This window comes from Mesoplodon densirostris, chromosome 3 (assembly GCF_025265405.1).
Source record: "Mesoplodon densirostris isolate mMesDen1 chromosome 3, mMesDen1 primary haplotype, whole genome shotgun sequence".
Classification (NCBI taxonomy): domain Eukaryota; kingdom Metazoa; phylum Chordata; class Mammalia; order Artiodactyla; family Ziphiidae; genus Mesoplodon; species Mesoplodon densirostris.
In genome coordinates this window covers 26,326,209-26,344,831 of record NC_082663.1, presented here as the reverse complement: position 1 = coordinate 26,344,831, position 18,623 = coordinate 26,326,209, and the positions used below count along the sequence as shown (strand labels likewise).

Sequence of the window (18,623 nt, the reverse complement as noted above, 5' to 3'; positions counted from 1 at the left end):
TTATATTTCTTGTGAGAACTCAAAATATGTTGATTAGAAGAATATATAATTGGTACAAAAAGAATTGGTCGTTATATAGAATTTTTCTCTCTCTGTGTTATCCTATTTTTCTGTATAGTTGATTTTTTTGTGAATCATTGCAATCAACATTCTCAGGTCTTAAATGACTTCTCTTTTACTGAGCACTTGAATTATCTGCACAGTGTAGCTTAGGAATTTTAAGAAAAAATTTTGTTTTCTATTAATGAACTACGGCTTTTTCTCATTTTGTTTCAAACTTTCTTCTACTGAGATCCTAAATAATGTCTGATTTTTCATTCGTACAGGTCTTAAAGGAACCAACTTTTATTATGTGATATTATTTGCTATATATTTTCATTTTTATCTTTCCTGTTAGTTTATGCACATACAACTAACTGTGTTATCTTTAATTTCTCTGGTTTGCACTAAGGAAGCTTGAGTTTTCTGCTATTATATCATAAAATACCTATGTCATTTTGATGTGAAATTTCCAGAGGTAGTTTCTGTGGAAAGACTTTCATGATGATTTGGTTTATATGTTAACTATCTAATATATCCTTGAACTTTAAAGACTAGATTTTCAGTTGTCAACAACACAAAACACTACTGATGATATCCATATCAAATCATCCACATCAATAAATTGGGAGGCAGCTTTTAGATAACACAGCAGTTTTTTATCTTTTGTGGTCCCTGCAGCTTAATTGAAGTAATATTTGACTGTTTCCAATGTGCAAAATCTGTGCTAGATATCTTTAAGGATAAAAATATGAGTGAGGTGTAGTCTAAGGTCCTGCAGAGTTTATAAAGATATAAGTATTCAAAGGTTTAAGTTCAATATCTAAAGTACTAATTTGAAAGACCAGACCTAGGACCCAATATAAAAGAGTACTCAATATATTAAAGGTCAAAGTTTAACCTTAAACAAGGAATTAATTATTTTGCTCTTAAAAAATGTAATTAAACAATTAAATCAAAAGTAATTTTCCCACAATAATAAACTTTGGGGCAATAATATAAGGATCTCATGATATTAAATCCTACTTAACTTAACTATGATAATTCCAATTTAAAACATTATTATACCCTAAGTGTGATAGTCATTTTTGATTGTTAGATGCATTGAAGTTTTATTGAAAAAAATAACAAGACCTAACCAGACTCTTAACATTTCACAGTAGTTTAAATATTCAAAAACATAAACTCCAAATTGTGGTGTTAAGTAATGATGTTTTAAAATGAAATGATATATAGCCTTAATAGGAGGATCTATAAAAGTTACCAGGATCATCAAATTACATAAAGTGTAGTGCTCATTTTATTTTTAGTTTGGTTGGGATAATAAAGGAAACTTTGTACTGTTATATATACTTGGCCCTCTGAATTGCTAGTGATGAGTTGTGTTTGCAGCTGCTTTAGCTGCTTTGGCACCATCTTCTGGCCCATAATACTTGACTTCAGAGAATGAGACTGAACATTAGTGGAATCATCAACTGGGCACTTTTGGTTCATCCTCTTCACCTTTCCTGTTTTCTGAAGATGCACTTGATAGTAGGATGCCTTCCCTCCTTATTCTGGTCCTCCCTTAGTACCTTACTAGTGAGTACCATATGCTGACCCCATCCTAAGCTCTTTCTCGTATTAACTTAATTAATTCTCACCTCAACAACTTTATTACTCCCCTCATTTAACAGCTGAAGAAATGGAGAGCAGAGAGAGGTTAAATAACTTGCCCAATATTACCCAGATAGTCACAGTGTAGCTGAGGCTCAAACATAGTCAGGCTGCCCATGCTATTAACTTTATAGTCTCTGGTGAATAACTGTTGAATGAATGAAAGCCATTTTCTCTCCAAATCTATTTGAAAATGCCATAGCTGAGATAAATTCTTCAACTGCCTTCTTAACTCCAATCTCTGTTCCCTCTAGTCAGCATTAAATCCCACATCCAGACGGATATTTCAGGCTTTTTGTTATGCTTTCATTACCGCCCTCAGGTCTTCTGAAACACACCAATTCACCTAAAATATTTATCCATATATCTCAAACATGTATACATTTTAATCTTTTAAAGTGCCTCCCTTTTCTTGTGCATATGTGTTCTCTGTGAATAGAAAACTGGAAGAAACTATAAATATTTTTCCTGTGAAACATTTTGGCATGCTGCTTTTCTTCTTACTCCAGGCTGTATAATTTCAAATTTGATTCCTCACATTGACCTTTGAGAATAGCTGTTGTTATTTTTACTTAGTTATCAATAATGGCAATAAGAAAAAAACCTCTAATTCTCTATGGAGAACTCTGTACTTTCTTTAAATATCTTCTTCAATTCTAGGTGGAAAGATAGGTATTCAAAGAATATTTATATATTTAGCACGCTCATGAGGATATGATATATATGATGTATATATCAATATATGATGACAATGTATATTACATTATCATCTTAATAACTGGCAACATAAAAACTTGTAGGAAGGTGGAGCTTGCTAACAGCAGCCTACATCTATACAAAAAGAGTTGAATCCTTGAGTTTCCAATGATACATTAACATCTAAACATAATCTCTAAATTTGATGAAGGTTGTTAAAGGCAGGACCCCTTCCAAAAACCCATTTATTTTTGGTAGAAAAGGGTAGAATATTAGAAAGACAGTTTTTAATTTTGACTAGAGGTAGGGTACTCTAAAAGTTAAATTTATACTTCTTGTTACAATATATTCTTAGTTTCTCATATTTAAAATAATGTACTAATTCACATCAATGGAAATGAAGAAAATCAGTGGTTTCAGAATATGTTGACCGTTGACTGCCAATATGTCAGGGATTTTTAACTGATTTTTGAAATGAGTCAATCAAAATGATAATTAGGGATTTTGATTTTAAAAGATATGTAAACTGGGATGTTGGCATTCTGTATATTTATATTCCCATTCTGCTAGGGTGGACCCATACATGACAAAAAATGAAGAACTGTGGTGCAAATCAAATATTTACATGGTTTCATAAACAAATTAAGGTGATGAGTAAAGAAATACTTAACAATGTCCATAGGCTAGATTCTGGCGGGTTTGTTATAACGAGCATGCAGAGTCTCTATAACTTTCTGACAGCCTCTAGCTCTGTTTGGCTTGTGAGCACGGAGGCAAAATAACTCAGTGGGAATGGAAAGGATTTGAACCTTTAACTCTCTTTTGTTCAACTTGATCCCTCCATTTTTTTCAGCAAATTGAATTATAAGCAGAGGATATAGGAGTTCACAGGCATAATAACATGGAAGTTGGAGGATTTGGGATTGGGTCCTTGTTTGGCTTTCTATACTTTACTCTGCTTGTGTGACCCAGGTAGCCAAACAGTGCCTTTGGGTTTATGACCAAGGTCAGACATTCTAACTCTTCTGCTCTCCATGTGAGTGACTGCAGAGAGGGAGGTTTAAGACTCAGAGAACTGCTGTTACACAGGACATTCTCTTACGCATAAGATAGCAAATTGAAGCGTTTGTCATAAAGAAAGTGAAATCAGTTGACCGACAGTGGAAACAAAATCAGCATTACTGCCAGTTATTGACAGTTGGGAAGTTGCTTCTTGAAACATTTTTAAAAAGTACGTTCAAGGAGCAAGTGAAGGCACATTCTCTTAAATATACTAACCAGTTGAAATATGAAAATGTTAAATGTCTGAGCATTAAATTTAAATGATGAAGAAGAGAGATGTGCCCAAGGCACTTGTCCTGACACAGGGAGAAAAGATTATTGCAGTTGACTGAATCAGAACAGATGTTTAGAGAAGTTTATCAAGGGAAATAAAAAGAAAAGTGACTTTTTCATCATGATGACCAGAAACACCACTAATTGCATATCTAATTTTAAAATGCTGACCTACAACTATTTTGAATAACACTGATATGTGTTCTGGAAATTAAAACAAGAAAAATTAAAAAGAATGCGTGGAATAATAATGCAACACAGTTCTGTAGCTCTTTAAAAGTAGTCTCTAAAATTTTTTTCTGTTTCTCTCTACCCTTGGGTTTCACACAGCAGGTCCTCAGTAGGTATTTGTGGTATTGAGTTGAATGCAATCATTGAATGCCAAAGCATATTCTAGGACTGTTTCTTCATTTGTGCCTCAAAATGTCTCTGTGAAGTAGTGGATGCACAGGGTAGGGGATATAACTGAGTACTTGCGAGGTCAGACAGAGGTCGACTGCCAGGTTCTAGCAGTCAGAGATCTTGGGCTAAAGTACTGGCCGAATCTGAGCCTTAGGTTACTCCTCTGTAAAACAGGGATTACAGTGGAAACTCACTGGTGAGGATACATTGCAATAGTACACCTGAAGCACTTAGCAGAGTGTTTGGAACAAAACAATACTCAGTAAGTGTTAGCTATGAAGATGCTTTAATCTGATGTTCCTGTTTAAGCAGCAGTGGTTAATTAGTCTCTGAATCACCTTAGGAGGTCTCTACTCCTAAGTCTATGCTCTTAAAAAAAAAAGGAATATAAGAAAGCAATCTTTTAATGACAGCATCTTTTATTTTTTTACTTTTTATTTTATTTATTTATTTATTTATTTATTTTTTTAATTTATTTATTTTATTTATTTATTTATTTTTTTTGCGGTATGCGGGCCTCTCACTGTTGTGGCCTCCCCCGTTGCGGAGCACAGGCTCCGGACGCGCAGGCTCAGCGGCCATGGCTCACGGGCCCAGCTGCTCCGCGGCATATGGGATCCTCCCATACCGGGGCACGAACCCGTATCCCCTGCATCGGCAGGCGGACTCTCAACCACTTGCACCACCAGGGAGGCCCAATGACAGCATCTTTTAAATGGTCTTTCAGATTAATAAAATATGGCTTCATGTTGACTGAATTTGGATTATGTAATTAGAAACAAATAATTGTTCCTTCCTAATTTTAAAGGTGTATATGGCTGACAACTTTTATTTTTATGGGCTGTTAAATCATTACTGTCTAATTATCCTATGACCAGTGGCTCACTGAATTGGGTAGACATTAATGACTCAAGAGAAAGGCATATTAGGAGGACCTGTACATTAGAGCATCAAAGAGAACCCAAATTTTCATGATATTTAAAAAAGCACAGCATATCAATTTATGGAAAAACTCCCCCAAGAAAACCATCACCAAGATGGCAGAGTAGAAGGACGTGCTCTCATTCCCTCTTGCAAGAACACCGGAATCACAACAAACTGCTGAACAGTCATTGACAGGAAGACACTGGAACTCACCAGAAAAGATACCCCACAAGCAAAGACAAAGGAGAAGCCACAACGAGATGGTAGGAGGGGCGCAATCACAATAAAATCAAGTCCCGTAACTGCTGGGTGGGTGACTCACAAACTGGAGAACACTTATACCACAGAAGTCCACTCACTGGAGTGAAGACTCCAAGCCCCCCATCAGGCTTCCCAACCTGGGGGTCCGGCAACAGGAGGAGGAATTCCTAGAGAATCAGACTTAGAAGGCTGGTGGGATTTGATTGCAGGACTTCAACAGGACTAGGGGAAACAGAGACTCCACTGTTGGAGGGCACACAAAAAGTACAGTGTGCATCAGGACCCAGGGGAAGGAGCAGTGACCCCATAGGAGACTGAACCAGACATACCTGCTAGTGTTGGAGGGTCTCCTGCAGAGGCAGGGGGTGGCTGTGTCTCACCGTGAAGACAAGGACACTGGCAACAGAAGTTCTGGGAAGTACTCCTTGGGGTGAGCCCTCCCAGAGTTGACCATTAGCCCCACCAAAGAGCTGGGTAGGCTCCAGTGTTGGGTTGCCTCAGGCCAAACAACCAACAGTGAGGGAACCTAGCCCCAACCATCAGCAGACAAGCGGATTAAAGTTTTACTGAGCTCTGCCCACCAGAGCAACAGCCAGCTCTACCCACCACCAGTCCCTCCCATCAGGAAACTTGCACAAGCCTCTTAGATAGCCTCATCCACCAGAGGGAAGAGAGCAGAAGCTAGAAGGACAGAAGCAAGAAGAACTACAGAAGCAAGAAGACACCAGAAGCAAGAAGAACTATAATCCTGCAGCCTGTGGAACAAAAACCACATTCACAGAAAGATAGACAAGATGAAAAGGCAGAGGGCTATGTACCAGATGAAAGAACAAGATAAAACCCCAGAAAAACAACTAAATGAAATGGAGATAGGCAACCTTCCAGAAAAAGAATTCAGAATAATGATAATGAGGATGATCCAGGACCTCGGAAAAAGAATGGAGGCAAAGATCCAGAAGATGAAAGAAATGTTTAACAAAGACCTAGAAAAATTAAAGAACAAACAAACAGAGATGAACAATACAATAACTGAAATGAAAACTACACTAGAAGGAATCAATAGCAGAATAACTGAGGCAGAAGAACGGATGAGTGACCTTGAAGACAGAATGGTGGAATTTACTGCTGTGGAACAGAATAAAGAAAAAAGAATGAAAAGAAATGAAGACAGGGCTTCCCTGGTGGCACAGTGGTTGAGAGTCCGCCTGCCGATGCAGGGGACATGGGTTCGTGCCCCCGTCTGGGAAGATCCCACATGCCGCAGAGCGGCTAGGCCCATGAGCCATGGCTGCTGACCCTGCGTGTCTGGAACCTGTGCTCTGCAACGGGAGAGGCCACAAAAGTGAGAGGCCCGCGTACCACAAAAAAAAAAAAAAAAAAAAAAGAAGAAGACAGCCTAAGAGACCTCTGGGACAACATTAAACACAACAACATTTGCACTATAGGGGTCCCAGAAGGAGAAGGAAGAGAGAAATGACCAGAGAAAATATTTGAAGAGATGACAGTCGAAAACTTCCCCAACATGGGACAGGAAATAGCCACCCAAGTCCAGGAAGCGCAGAGAGTCCCATACAGTCTAAACCCAAGGAGAAACACGCCAAGACACATAGTAATCAAATTGGCAAATATTAAAGACAAAGAAAAATTATTGAAAGCTGCAAGGGAAAAATGACAAATAACATACAAGGGAACTCCCATAAGGTTAACAGCTGATTTCTCAGCAGAAACTCTAAAAGCCAGAAGGGAATGGCATGATATATTTAAAATGATGAAAGGGAAGAACCTACAACCAAGATTACTCTACCCGACAAGGATCTCGTTCAGATTCGATGGAGAAATCAAAAGCTTTACAGACAAGCAAAAGCTAAGAGAATTCAGCACCACCAAAACAACTCTACAACAAATGCTAAAGGAACTTCTCTAAGTGGGAAACACAAGAGAAGAAAAGGACCTTCAAAAACAAACCCATAACAATTAAGAAAACGGTCATAGGAACATACATATCAATAATTACCTTAAATGTGAATGGATTAAATGCTCCCACCAAAAGACACAGGCTTGCTGAATGGATACAAAAAGAAGACCCATATATATGCTGTCTACAAGAGACCAACTTCAGACCTAGAGACACATACGGACTGAAAGTGAGGGGATGGAAAAAGATATTCCATGCAAGTGGAAATTCAAAGAAAGCTGGAGTAGCAATACTCATATCAGATAAAACACACTTTAAAATAAAGAATGTTACAAGAGACAAGGAAGGACACTACATAATGATCAAGGGATCAATCCAAGAAGAAGATATAACAATTATAAATATATATGCACCCAACATAGGAGCACCTCAATACATAAGACAACTGCTAACAGCTCTAAAAGAAGAAATCAACAGTCACACAATAATAGTGGGGGACTTTAACACCTCACTTATACCAATGGACAGATCATCCAAACAGAAAATTAATAAGGAAACACAAGCTTTAAATGACACAATAGACCTGATAGATTTAATTGATATTTATAGGACATTCCATGCAAAAACAGCAGATTACACTTTCTTCTCAAGTGTGCATGGAACATTCTCTAGGATAGATCACATCTTGGGTCACAAATCAAGCCTCAGTAAATTTAAGAAAATTGAAATCATATCAAGCATCTTTTCGGACCACAACGCTATGAGATTAGAAATCAATTATAGGAAAAAAACGTAAAAAACAAAAACACATGGTGGTTAAAAAATATGTTACTAAATAACCAAGAGATCACTGAAGAAATCAAAGAGGAAATCAAAAAATACCTAGAGACAAATGACAATGAAAACACGACAATCCAAAACCTATGAGATGCAGCAAAAACAGTTCTAAGAGGGAAGTTTATAGCTATACAAGTCTACCTAAAGAAACAAGAAAAACTCAAACAATCTAATGTGACACCTAAAGGAACTAGAAAAAGAACAAACAAAACTCAAAGTTAGCAGAACAAAAGAAATAAAGATGAGAGCAGAAATAAATGAAATAGAAACAAAGAAAATGATAGCAAAGATCAATAAAACTAAAAGCTGTTTCTTTGAGAAGATAAAGAAAATTGATAAACAATTAGGCAGACTCATCAAGAAAAAGAGGGAGAGGACTCAAATCAATAAAATTAGAAATGAAAAAGGAGAAGTTACAACAGACACCACAGAAATACAAAGCATACTAGGAGACTACTACAAGCAACTCTATGCCAATAAAGCGGACAACCTGCAAGAAATGGACAAATTCTTTTTTTTTTTTCACGGTACGCGGGCCTCTCACTGTTGTGGCCTCTCCCATTGCGGAGCACAGGCTCTGGACGCGCAGGCTTAGCAGCCATGGCTCATGGGTCCAGCCGCTCCGCAGCATGTGGGATTTTCCCGGACCGGGGCATGAACCCGTGTCCCCTGTATCAGCAGGTGGACTCTCAACCACTGCACCACCAGGGAAGCCCTGGACAAATTCTTATAAAGGTATAACCTTCCAAGACTGAACCAGGAAGAAATAGAAAATATGAACAGACCAATCACAAGTAATGAAATTGAAACTGTGATTAAAAATCTTCCAACAAACAAAAACCCAGGACCAGATGGCTTCACAGGTGAATTCAATCAAATATTTAGAGAACAGCTAACATCCATCCTTCTCAAACTCTTCCAAAAAATTGCAGAGGAGGGAACACTCCCAAACTCATACTATGAGGCCACCATCACCCTGATACCAAAACCAGACAAAGATACTACAAAAAAAGGAAACTACAGCCCAATATCACTGATGAATATAGATGCAAAAATCCTCAATAAAATACTAGCAAACAAAATCCAACAACACATTAAAGTGATCATACACTATGATCAAGTGGGCTATATCCCAGGAATGCAAGGATTCTTCAACATATGCAAATCAATGTGATACACCATATTAACAAATTGAAGAATAAAAACCATATGATCATCTCAATAGATGCAGAAAAAGCTTTTGACAAAATTCAACACCTGTTTATGATAAAAACTCTCCAGAAAGTGGGCATAGAGGGAGCCTACCTCAACATAATAAAGGCCATATATGAAAAACCCACAGCAAACATCATTCTCAATGGTGAAAAACTGAAACCATTTCCTCTAAGATCAGGAACAATACAAGGATGTCCACTCTCACCACTATTATTCAACATAGTTTTGGAAGTCCTAGCCACGGCAGTCAGAGAAGAAAAAGAAATAAAAGGAATACAAATTAGAAAAGAAGAAGTAAAACTGTCACTGTTTGCAGATGACATTGTACTATACATAGAGAATCCTAAAGATGCCACCAGAAAACTACTAGAGCTAATCAATGAATTTGGTAAAGTTGCAGGATACAAAATCAATGCCCAGAAATCTCTTGCATTCCTGTACACTAATGATGAAAAATCTGAAAGAGAAATTAAGGAAACTCTCCTATTTACCATTGCAACAAAAAGAATAAAATATCTAGGAATAAACCTATCTAGGGAGACACAAGACCTGTATGCAGAAAACTACAAGACACTGATGAAAGAAATTAAAGATGATACCAACAGATGGAGAGATATACCATGTTCTTGGAGTGGAAGAATCAATATTGTGAAAAAGAGTATACTACTCAAAGCAATCTACAAATTCAATGCAATCCCTATCAAACTACCAATGGCATTTTTTACAGAACTAGAACAAAAAACATCTTAAAATTTGTATGGAGACACAAAAGACCCCGAATAGCCAAAGCAGTCTTGAGGGAAAAAAACGGAGCTGGAGGAATCAGACTCCCTGACTTCAGACTATACTACAAAGCTATGGTAATCAAGACAATATGGTACTGGCACAGAAACAGAAATATATATCAATGGAACAAGATAGAAAGCCCAGAGATAGAAAGCACATATGGTCAACTAATCTATGACAAAGGAGGCAAGGATATACAATGGAGAAAAGACAGTCTCTTCAATAAGTGGTGCTGGGAAAACCAGACAGCTACAAGTAAAAGAATGAAATGAGAACACTCCCTAACACCATACACAAAAATAAACTCAAAATGGATTAGAGACCTAAATGTAAAACTGGACACTATAAAACTCTTAGAGGAAAACATAGGAAAAACACTCTTTGACATAAATCACAGCAAGTTCTTTTTTGATCCTTTTCCTAGAGTAATGGAAATAAAAGCAAAAATAAACAAATGGGACCTAATGAAACTTAAAAGCTTTTGCAAAGCAAAGGAAACCATAAACAAGATGAAAAGACAACTCTCAGAATGGGAGAAAATATTTGCAAACGAATCAATGGACAAAGGATTAATCTCCAAAATATATAAACAGCTCATGCAGCTCAATATTAAAAAAACAAACAACCCAATCCAAAAATGGGCAGAAGACCTAAATAGACATTTCTCCAAAGAAGACATACAGATGGGCAAGAAGCACATGAAAAGCTGTTCAGCATCACTAATTGTTAGAGAAATGCAAATCAAAACTACAATGCGGTATCACCTCACACCAGTTAGAATGGGCATCATCAGAAAATCTACAAACAACAAATGCTGGAGAGGGTGTGGAGAAAAGGGAACCTTCTTGCACTGTTGGTGGGAATGTAAATTGATACAGCCACTATGGAGAACAGTATGGAGTTTCCTTAAAAAACTAAAAATAGAATTACCATATGATCCAGCAATCCCACTACTGGGCATATACCCAGAGGAAACCATAACTCAAAAAGACACATGCACTCCAATGTTCATTGCAGCACTATTTACAATAGCCAGGTCATGGAAGCAACCTAAATGTCCATCGACAGATGAATGGATAAAGAAAATGTGGAACATATATACAGTGGAATATTACTCAGCTATAAAAACAAATGAAATTGGGTCATTTGTAGAGACGTGGATGGATCTAGAGACTGTCATAAGGAGTGAAGTAAGTCAGAAAGAGAAAAACAAATATCGTATATTAACACATATCTGTGGAACCTAGAAAAATGGTAGAGGTGAACTGGTTTGCAGGGCAGAAGTTGAGACACAGATGTAGAGAACAAACGTATGGACACCAAGAGGGGAAAGCAGTGGAGGGTGGGGGTGGTGGTGGGATGAATTGGGAGATTGGGATTGACTTGTATACACTGACATGTATACACTAACATGTACAAAATGGATGACTAATAAGAACCTCCTGTATAAAAAAATAAATAAAATAAAATTCAAAATTTCCAAAAAAAAAAAAAAAAGACAAAATAGGAAGATTTTGAGCAAGACTAATAAATAAACCAAGGGGGCAGGCATAGATAAATCATATTAGGAATTAAAAAAATTGCAGATTGAAAAAAAAAAAGAAACCACCACCAACTTCCAAAAAGCTAACATCAGAAAATATCTATGAAATATATGGTTTATCAGATTCCACAAAAACAGATCTCTTGATATGCTGCTAAAAATAGAAGCATCTTAAATGCCTCTAATGGAGACTATACATTGTGTGGAAGGAGAGGATTAAGAACATTGTGAGGGATAAAATGGTGAAGACAAGGAAATTAAGTGTTGCTGTGGGTTGTTTAATGATAAAATGCGAATCTTTTGCCTAAAATTGTGTATAGTTTTGAGATTTTAAAGATATTCATTCTTATATTAATGAATAACCATGTCTTCAAAATTTAATCTATATCTACCTATGTTTTTTTCTTATTGAATTTAATCTTAGACCATATACCAGCTATTGTCAAAGAATTGCTGTATTATGTAAATCTGGAAGAAGGGGCATGGGGTTTTCTGAAAATGTGGAATTACAATGCTTCCCTCTTATTTTTCTATTCAGCTTACATAAAGCCAAAGATAATCTAAGTGAGTCTTCATAAAGTCAAATACTCTTTCCTTTAGCCCTTGACAAGAAAATATGTACCTCTTTCTGTTTTCTGTGCCAGCATCAGTGACACTTTCACTACTCTGATTGTTCTATCTTGAAATCTCCGACTTTTTGAACCTCCTGCATTCTCTCCTTTGGCTTCTGCAAACAGTTAATTGGGAAGTCCTGGTAATTCTCCCTCTGCCAGATGGGCTAACATCTGTTTTTCCCTTAAGATGTGGTCCCAACACCATCACTGTCTCTAGGAAGCTCTGTTGAACCCCTGAGCCCAGGTGGCCCCTCTCCTTTATATTTCCACAATACTTTGGGGATGCCCATTTCATCACTGAGCTTGCCACACCTAATTATAATTATTGCCAATAATATTCTCCTAGGGCAATGGTTCTCAAGTTTCGCCATATATTCGGATCATAAATACTTAATTAAAAACCAACTAAATCAGAATCTCTGGGGAAGTGAGACCCAGAACAACGTACATACTGTTAAAAGCAGCACTTCTCAAATTTTAATATGCATAAAATTCACCTAAAATTCTGCTTTTGTTGAAAAGCAGATTCTGATTCAATAGATCTCAGGTGGGGCCTAAGACTCTAAAGTTCTAACAGGCTCCCAGACACAGATGCCACTTATGCTAAATCAGCATAAACGTTCCCCCAAATGGTTATGTATTTTAGAACATGGGTCCCCAACCTTTTTGGCACCAGGGACCGGTCTCGCGGAAGACGATTTTTCCACGGCGGTGGGGCGGGGGAGGGGGTGGTAGATGGTACAGGCAGTAACGCGAGCGATGGGGAGCGGCAGGTGAAGCTTTGCTCGCCTGGGCGCCCGCCCGCCTCTCACCTCCTGCTGTGCGGCCCAGTTCCTAATAGGCCGCGTGGCCCAGGGGTTGTGACCCCTGTTTCAGAAAATAGTATCTTCCTTATCTGTATCCGTATCCACATCTATATCTTAAGCTCACAAACTTTTACCCAATATAAGACCACTTCTTTCTACTCTGATACCTCTACCTGCCACCACCTTTTCAGGTATGTAGAGGTGTTGAGAACTGTCTCATAAATCAGAGTTTGGGTGTCAATATTTCAGCTGTAACTGGCCTTCCTCACTTCTATTTACAAGTCCCTCCCTCCCTAGCTGTGCCATGTCCATGTTTCTGCGTTAATCTTACTGGACACAGAGAAATGCTGAGGAGCATTAAGACAGCATGAGAAGGAAGGTCTTGCTACCTTTGCTTGTGCTTCAATTTTTAAATTATTATTAGTTAATTAATTTATTTATTTATTTTTGGCTATTAACCTACTTTTGGGTCTTCATTGCTGCGCGTGGGCTTTCTCTAGTTGCAGCGAGTGGGGGCTACTCTTCGTTGCAGTGCTCAGGCTTCTCACTGTGGTGGCTTCTCTTGTTGCGGAACATGGGCTCTAGGCACACGGGCTTCAGTAGTTGTGGCTCGTGGGCTCTAGAGCACAGGCTCAGTAGTTGTGGCGCATGGGCTTATCTTCTCCACGGCATGTGGGATCTTCCTGGACCAGGGCTCGAACCCATGTCCCCTGCATAGGCAGGCGGATTCTTAACCACTGTGCCACCAGGGAAGTCCCTGTGCTTCAATTTTAAAGCATGATCTTGTATATTCACTTCATTGTCACTCCAGCCTCCAGACTCCATCTTCTGCTGCTTCTTGGATGCTTATGTGACTTTCTTTTTCTCCTTCTACACCAGGTAGCCTCTTGCTCCCATACCCATTCTCACATTTTCCCCCATTGTGAAGTCACTGTCATCCCTATTGACTTACCTCCAAATAACTGGAACCAAGGAACACACATATAAACAGCTGCTTATAATGTAAAAACTTCTTTCTTCTACTTTAAGTGTATTTGCTCAACCACATTACTTTTCCTTAGTTAATGCTTCTATATGTTACATGTACAGATCAACCTTTTCAGTTTTAGGTCTCAAGAATAGGCTCTAAGTAGCTATTATTTAGTAGGGCTAATGGCACAACTTAAGGTTCTATTAGCCTTTGTACACCTTTATATACCAATCTAACCACATTCCTATGGTTCCCAGAGTGTGCACCAAGGCACCCTGGGGTGCAGCAGGGAACTCACTGCAGCACCAGGAAATATTTTAAAAATTTGAGGGAAATAACAGCAACACGAGCTATCAGACATCTTGCGAATTACTAGCTCAGCGTAGATCACAGTTTCAACAGTAGGTGGTGCTACATTCCTTTCGATGATGTCATATACTTATTAAGATGGGTTTCCCACAGTGCCCGTGTTAAAAAGCAAGTACCGTGTGAAAATCAATGTGGAAAAGGAAACCAGGGGTCGGTGTCCAATCTGAGAAGTTGTGCAGATTCCAATACGTGCCCACATTCCATTAGGAAGTAACTGGTTATTTAAGAGTGAAATAAAAATATTATTTTTTCTATTAATTGTTATTTTGGTTACTTATTTGTTAGAACATAAATATGTATTAAGTTGTTTGTGTCTAATTATTCCTTTTGGCCTAAGGGCATTGTGAAAAAATTATCGAGATGTTACAGGCATTGCGAACCAAGAAAGTTTTGGAACCTCTGCTATAGTCTAATTTTTTTTTCTCCCCCAAATTTCTTGACCTTGTGGATTTGGATAATCTCATCAGGTACCTGTTTACTACAAATCTTTTAAAAGTGGACCAACCTGTTGCCACATGAGAACGAACCTTTATTTTTCTTTTTAAATATTTCTTTTTTGTCTACGTTTAATTGTGGTAAAAAACAAATTGTAGTCTAATCCCTTTGTCTGTTGATAAAACATATAGTCCAAAGACAGATTCAGGAAAATGCCTTATCAATAGTTCAATAACACTTCTTACATGCATCTGATGTAGCAATGCTGGCACCTACGATAACTTCAATTATTGCCCTTGACTTTTTTTTTCCAGTGTATATTTTTTATGGGTTATAACTTCAAGGAGGTGGGGCAGGGGCAGATAATGATGAGGAAAGGAAACTTATCTTGCTGCCAATAAAATATCCAAGTCCAACAAATCAAACTGAAGCTGTGATTGTGAAGGGGTTTTCCCACAGTCCTCTACATTTGCCAGCCACTGAGAGATCCGTTAATTATATCATTTTACTTTTTCAATGATATAAAAGTCAATAATCCACTTCCATGCATTACAGACAGATTTAATAGAGTGTATACAATGGAGTTTTCATCAATAACTTCTTTCTGCACCTACTACGTGCCAGCCACTAGTTCTTGTCTCACTTTACACTGCAACTCCATGCCGTAGGTAGGCATTGCTCCATGCATTTTCTAGATGAAGAAACTAAAGTCTGGAAAGGTTAATAACCTGCCGTGGGCCAGACAACTGGCAATTGGCAGCACAGCGATGCAGCCTCAGATCTGCTTGACTCCACAGCTTGCAATTTTTCCCCATGGCAATATTACCTCTCACAATTATAATCATAAAACTGATTCTTCTGAGGTTTTATCCATTGTTGCTTCTAGTATTTTGAAATATCTGGCCTTTTTTTTTTTTTTTTTTTTGCGGTATGCGGGCCTCTCACTGTTGTGGCCTCTCCCGTCGCGGAGCACAGGCTCCGGACGCACAGGCTCAGCGGCCATGGCTCATGGGCCCAGCCGCTCCGCAGGATGTGGGATCTTCCCGGACTGGGGCACGAACCCGTGTCCCCTGCATCGGCAGGCGGACTCTCAACCACTGCGCCAGCAGGGAAGCCCTACCTGGCCTTTCTTTAAAAATACATGTATTTTTATGTAAAATGGCATCACAATTTGAGAAGAAAAAGAAAAGAAAGGGGGGATCAATTATTTAAATACAGCACTTTAAAAAACTTAATCTTCTATAACAATAATGTTACTTGTATTGTAGAAAGTGCTTTAAAGATTATAAGATTATTGTTATTTTTACAATAATTTTTTAGCCTTGTTAGTGTAGTGCTATTCAAATTTCCCAGAGGAAATGGAGTGAAGTGCAAGTAAGTGGACTGTCTTCAGCAGTCACACAGTATGTGAATTTCACAGCAAATACAAGGTTAGACCCTTGGGGATCCATGTTGATGTTCACCCCTTCACTGAATACTTCCTCTCCTACTTTATTCCACATTAATAATTCACTTCACTGGAACGATGCCTGGTTACCTCAGCCCAAGCCATGGATGGCTTTCCTTCATTTATTGTGGTAAATGCTTAAAGAGAATATTGGCACAGGGTTATTCAGGGATATTTGATAACAGATTGAAGCGTGAACATGCAGCCCCTGGAATCTGTAAAATTTATGCTTTTTGAGTGATATCCAAATATAGATGTTCTAAAATTGTAGCTGTAATCATAAAGACATTTTATCATCTCTATTATGTTTGTTCCCAGTTTGTTTATGTAAAGGATGTATGACAATTATTTTTCTTATCAATACCATGTTCTGAAACAGAGAACCTACGAAGTACAAACCTGTGTCCCTGTCTTTTTTCACTTATTTGTGGGATGCAGATATTCTGCAGTGGGAATGTAGCTGATGATAAAATTTCAGTGAAACTCATGATGACAGTATAACTAAGCTGGTTCCCTGACTCAGCTCCAGTAATCTGGAAGGGCTGTAATAAGCGATACGTCCTCATTTTACTTTCTGGAGTCAATAAGATAGTCAGATGATATTTTGAAATAACACCTTTACATAACCATTTTTTCTCTTTTGTGAACCTTGCCACAATTAAATCATAAGTTTTGAAATGCCTGGCTCTTGCCAATTATTGGAGATAAGACAAAACAGCAGCAACAGCAGTAACAACTAAATCTAAGGCAGTGGTGGGTTTTGAGGAAAAAGGGCTCCATTTGCTCAGAGAATGGATGGCGCTGTAGGTAGCGGAGTTAAAAAATAGTTAATTTGAATGTGGCCAAAGGACTAAAGCTCAGAATGTTTCCTTTCACAATGAGAAAAAGGAAACTTCTTTTCCTTACAGCTTAATCGCTCTATTCCTATTTTTTTAATACATACTACTTTATAGAATAGCTGGACCACATTTTTCAAGCTAAAGTAAAAATTCAAGGATTTATGATAATCCTATGCAGCTGGTTGTAGGTGTTTCATTTTCAGTGGAAGCATTTCTCTTTCTTTGTTGCAGTGCTAACATTTCTCAGCTTCTTGCTACAGTCTTCCTGAAACTACTCAAGTGAAAAAAAAAGTCTTACCAGATAAGCAACAGTTCTTACTGTACTGGGGGAATATTTCACATCTTCCCCATCTATTTATGAGAAGTAACTTCTTCAGGCTTTTAAAACCAGAATGTCAAAGAGCCCAGTGGAATCCTACCTTGCCCACGTACTGATAATCGGATCCTGTGTATTCCTCCAGCAGAAAGAACTGATTCCACATCCAGCTCCTTTTCGAACGGTTCAGCTCATTTTTGCTGTTTCCAGAGAGCTCCAGGGCCCTTTTCTTTGCTGGGAAACCACTAGTCCTCTTAGATAATGGAGTTGAGAAAGCCGGGTAGGGCTGGCCAACCCAAAAGAGAAGCAAGAAGTATCGGTAAGTTCTCATTTTGATGACACAGTCCAGTCTCTGAGTAGTGGGTACCCTTCTCCCTGAAGTGTCTTTTTTCACTGCACTGTATCCAGCCTCATTCCTCCTCTCTTCCTTAATGTTCTTGGCTTGGCTCTCAGAGGATATCTGGAAAGAATAATAACATATTAAGCATTTTTAGAGATGCTTAAAATTCAGCGTTAGAGCAAATAAGCTCTGGGGAAAAAAGAGGACATAAATTTGAATAGCAAAACAACAAAAAATAAATTGTCAATCAATTTTGAAATGAGGAAAACAGTCTTTCAGATATGCTAAATGGAAGTAGGAAGCTGCTGTTTTCCTCTCTCCTTTTCTATCACTTAAAAATCCTATTTTAAGTAATAGCATTGCTGTAGGTCAACATGCCAGAGTGGATTATTTCACTACTCTTTTACCTCTGAGTATGTGGGGTGAGATCTGGTTAGAGGAAATGAGTTTGTGTTTCTGATTCTATTTGCATATTTATCCTCATGAAAGAATATCACAGACAGTTTTGATTCAATTGAAAGTGGATAATGTTGAAATTTCACTACAGTGTATCGAGCACCTGTGATGTGGAGGCAGAAGCCTGTTCTGCAGACTCTTGGCTTCGGAGATGTGTTGTGATGGAACAGCCTGGGTCAAATAAGCTTGGAAAAGACCTAATGCCTTCCCTTCAGGATGCTCATTAGCATACTGAGGTTTCTTTTTTTTTGTTTTTTTTTTGAAGTTTTTTTGTCTTAAAAATATATTTTTATACATATTGATGTTTCTGAAGTGAAATTTTGTAGCAATGATGATAAGCCTGCATTTAATCCAGTATTTCCCAAACTTGACCAGGAAACTTTTTTTCCTCATACAACCCAATTAACACTACAGGATGGGTT

General features: G+C 38.1%; 1 protein-coding gene across 2 annotated transcripts in view; it reads right to left on the bottom strand.

Annotated features, from left to right (window-relative positions):
- The window catches only part of LOC132485139 (cadherin-6), a 56,448-nt gene extending 38,712 nt beyond the window's left edge, over nt 1-17,736 (bottom strand). Inside the window, exon 1 of one of the 2 annotated variants that reach the window (XM_060091613.1) lies at nt 17,509-17,736. In XM_060091613.1, coding sequence (XP_059947596.1) covers nt 17,509-17,736 — 228 coding nt within the window. The remainder of the gene's footprint in view (nt 1-17,508) is intronic. The other variant, XM_060091614.1, reaches the window with a different exon arrangement.
- Between the last annotated feature and the right edge of the window lie 887 nt (nt 17,737-18,623).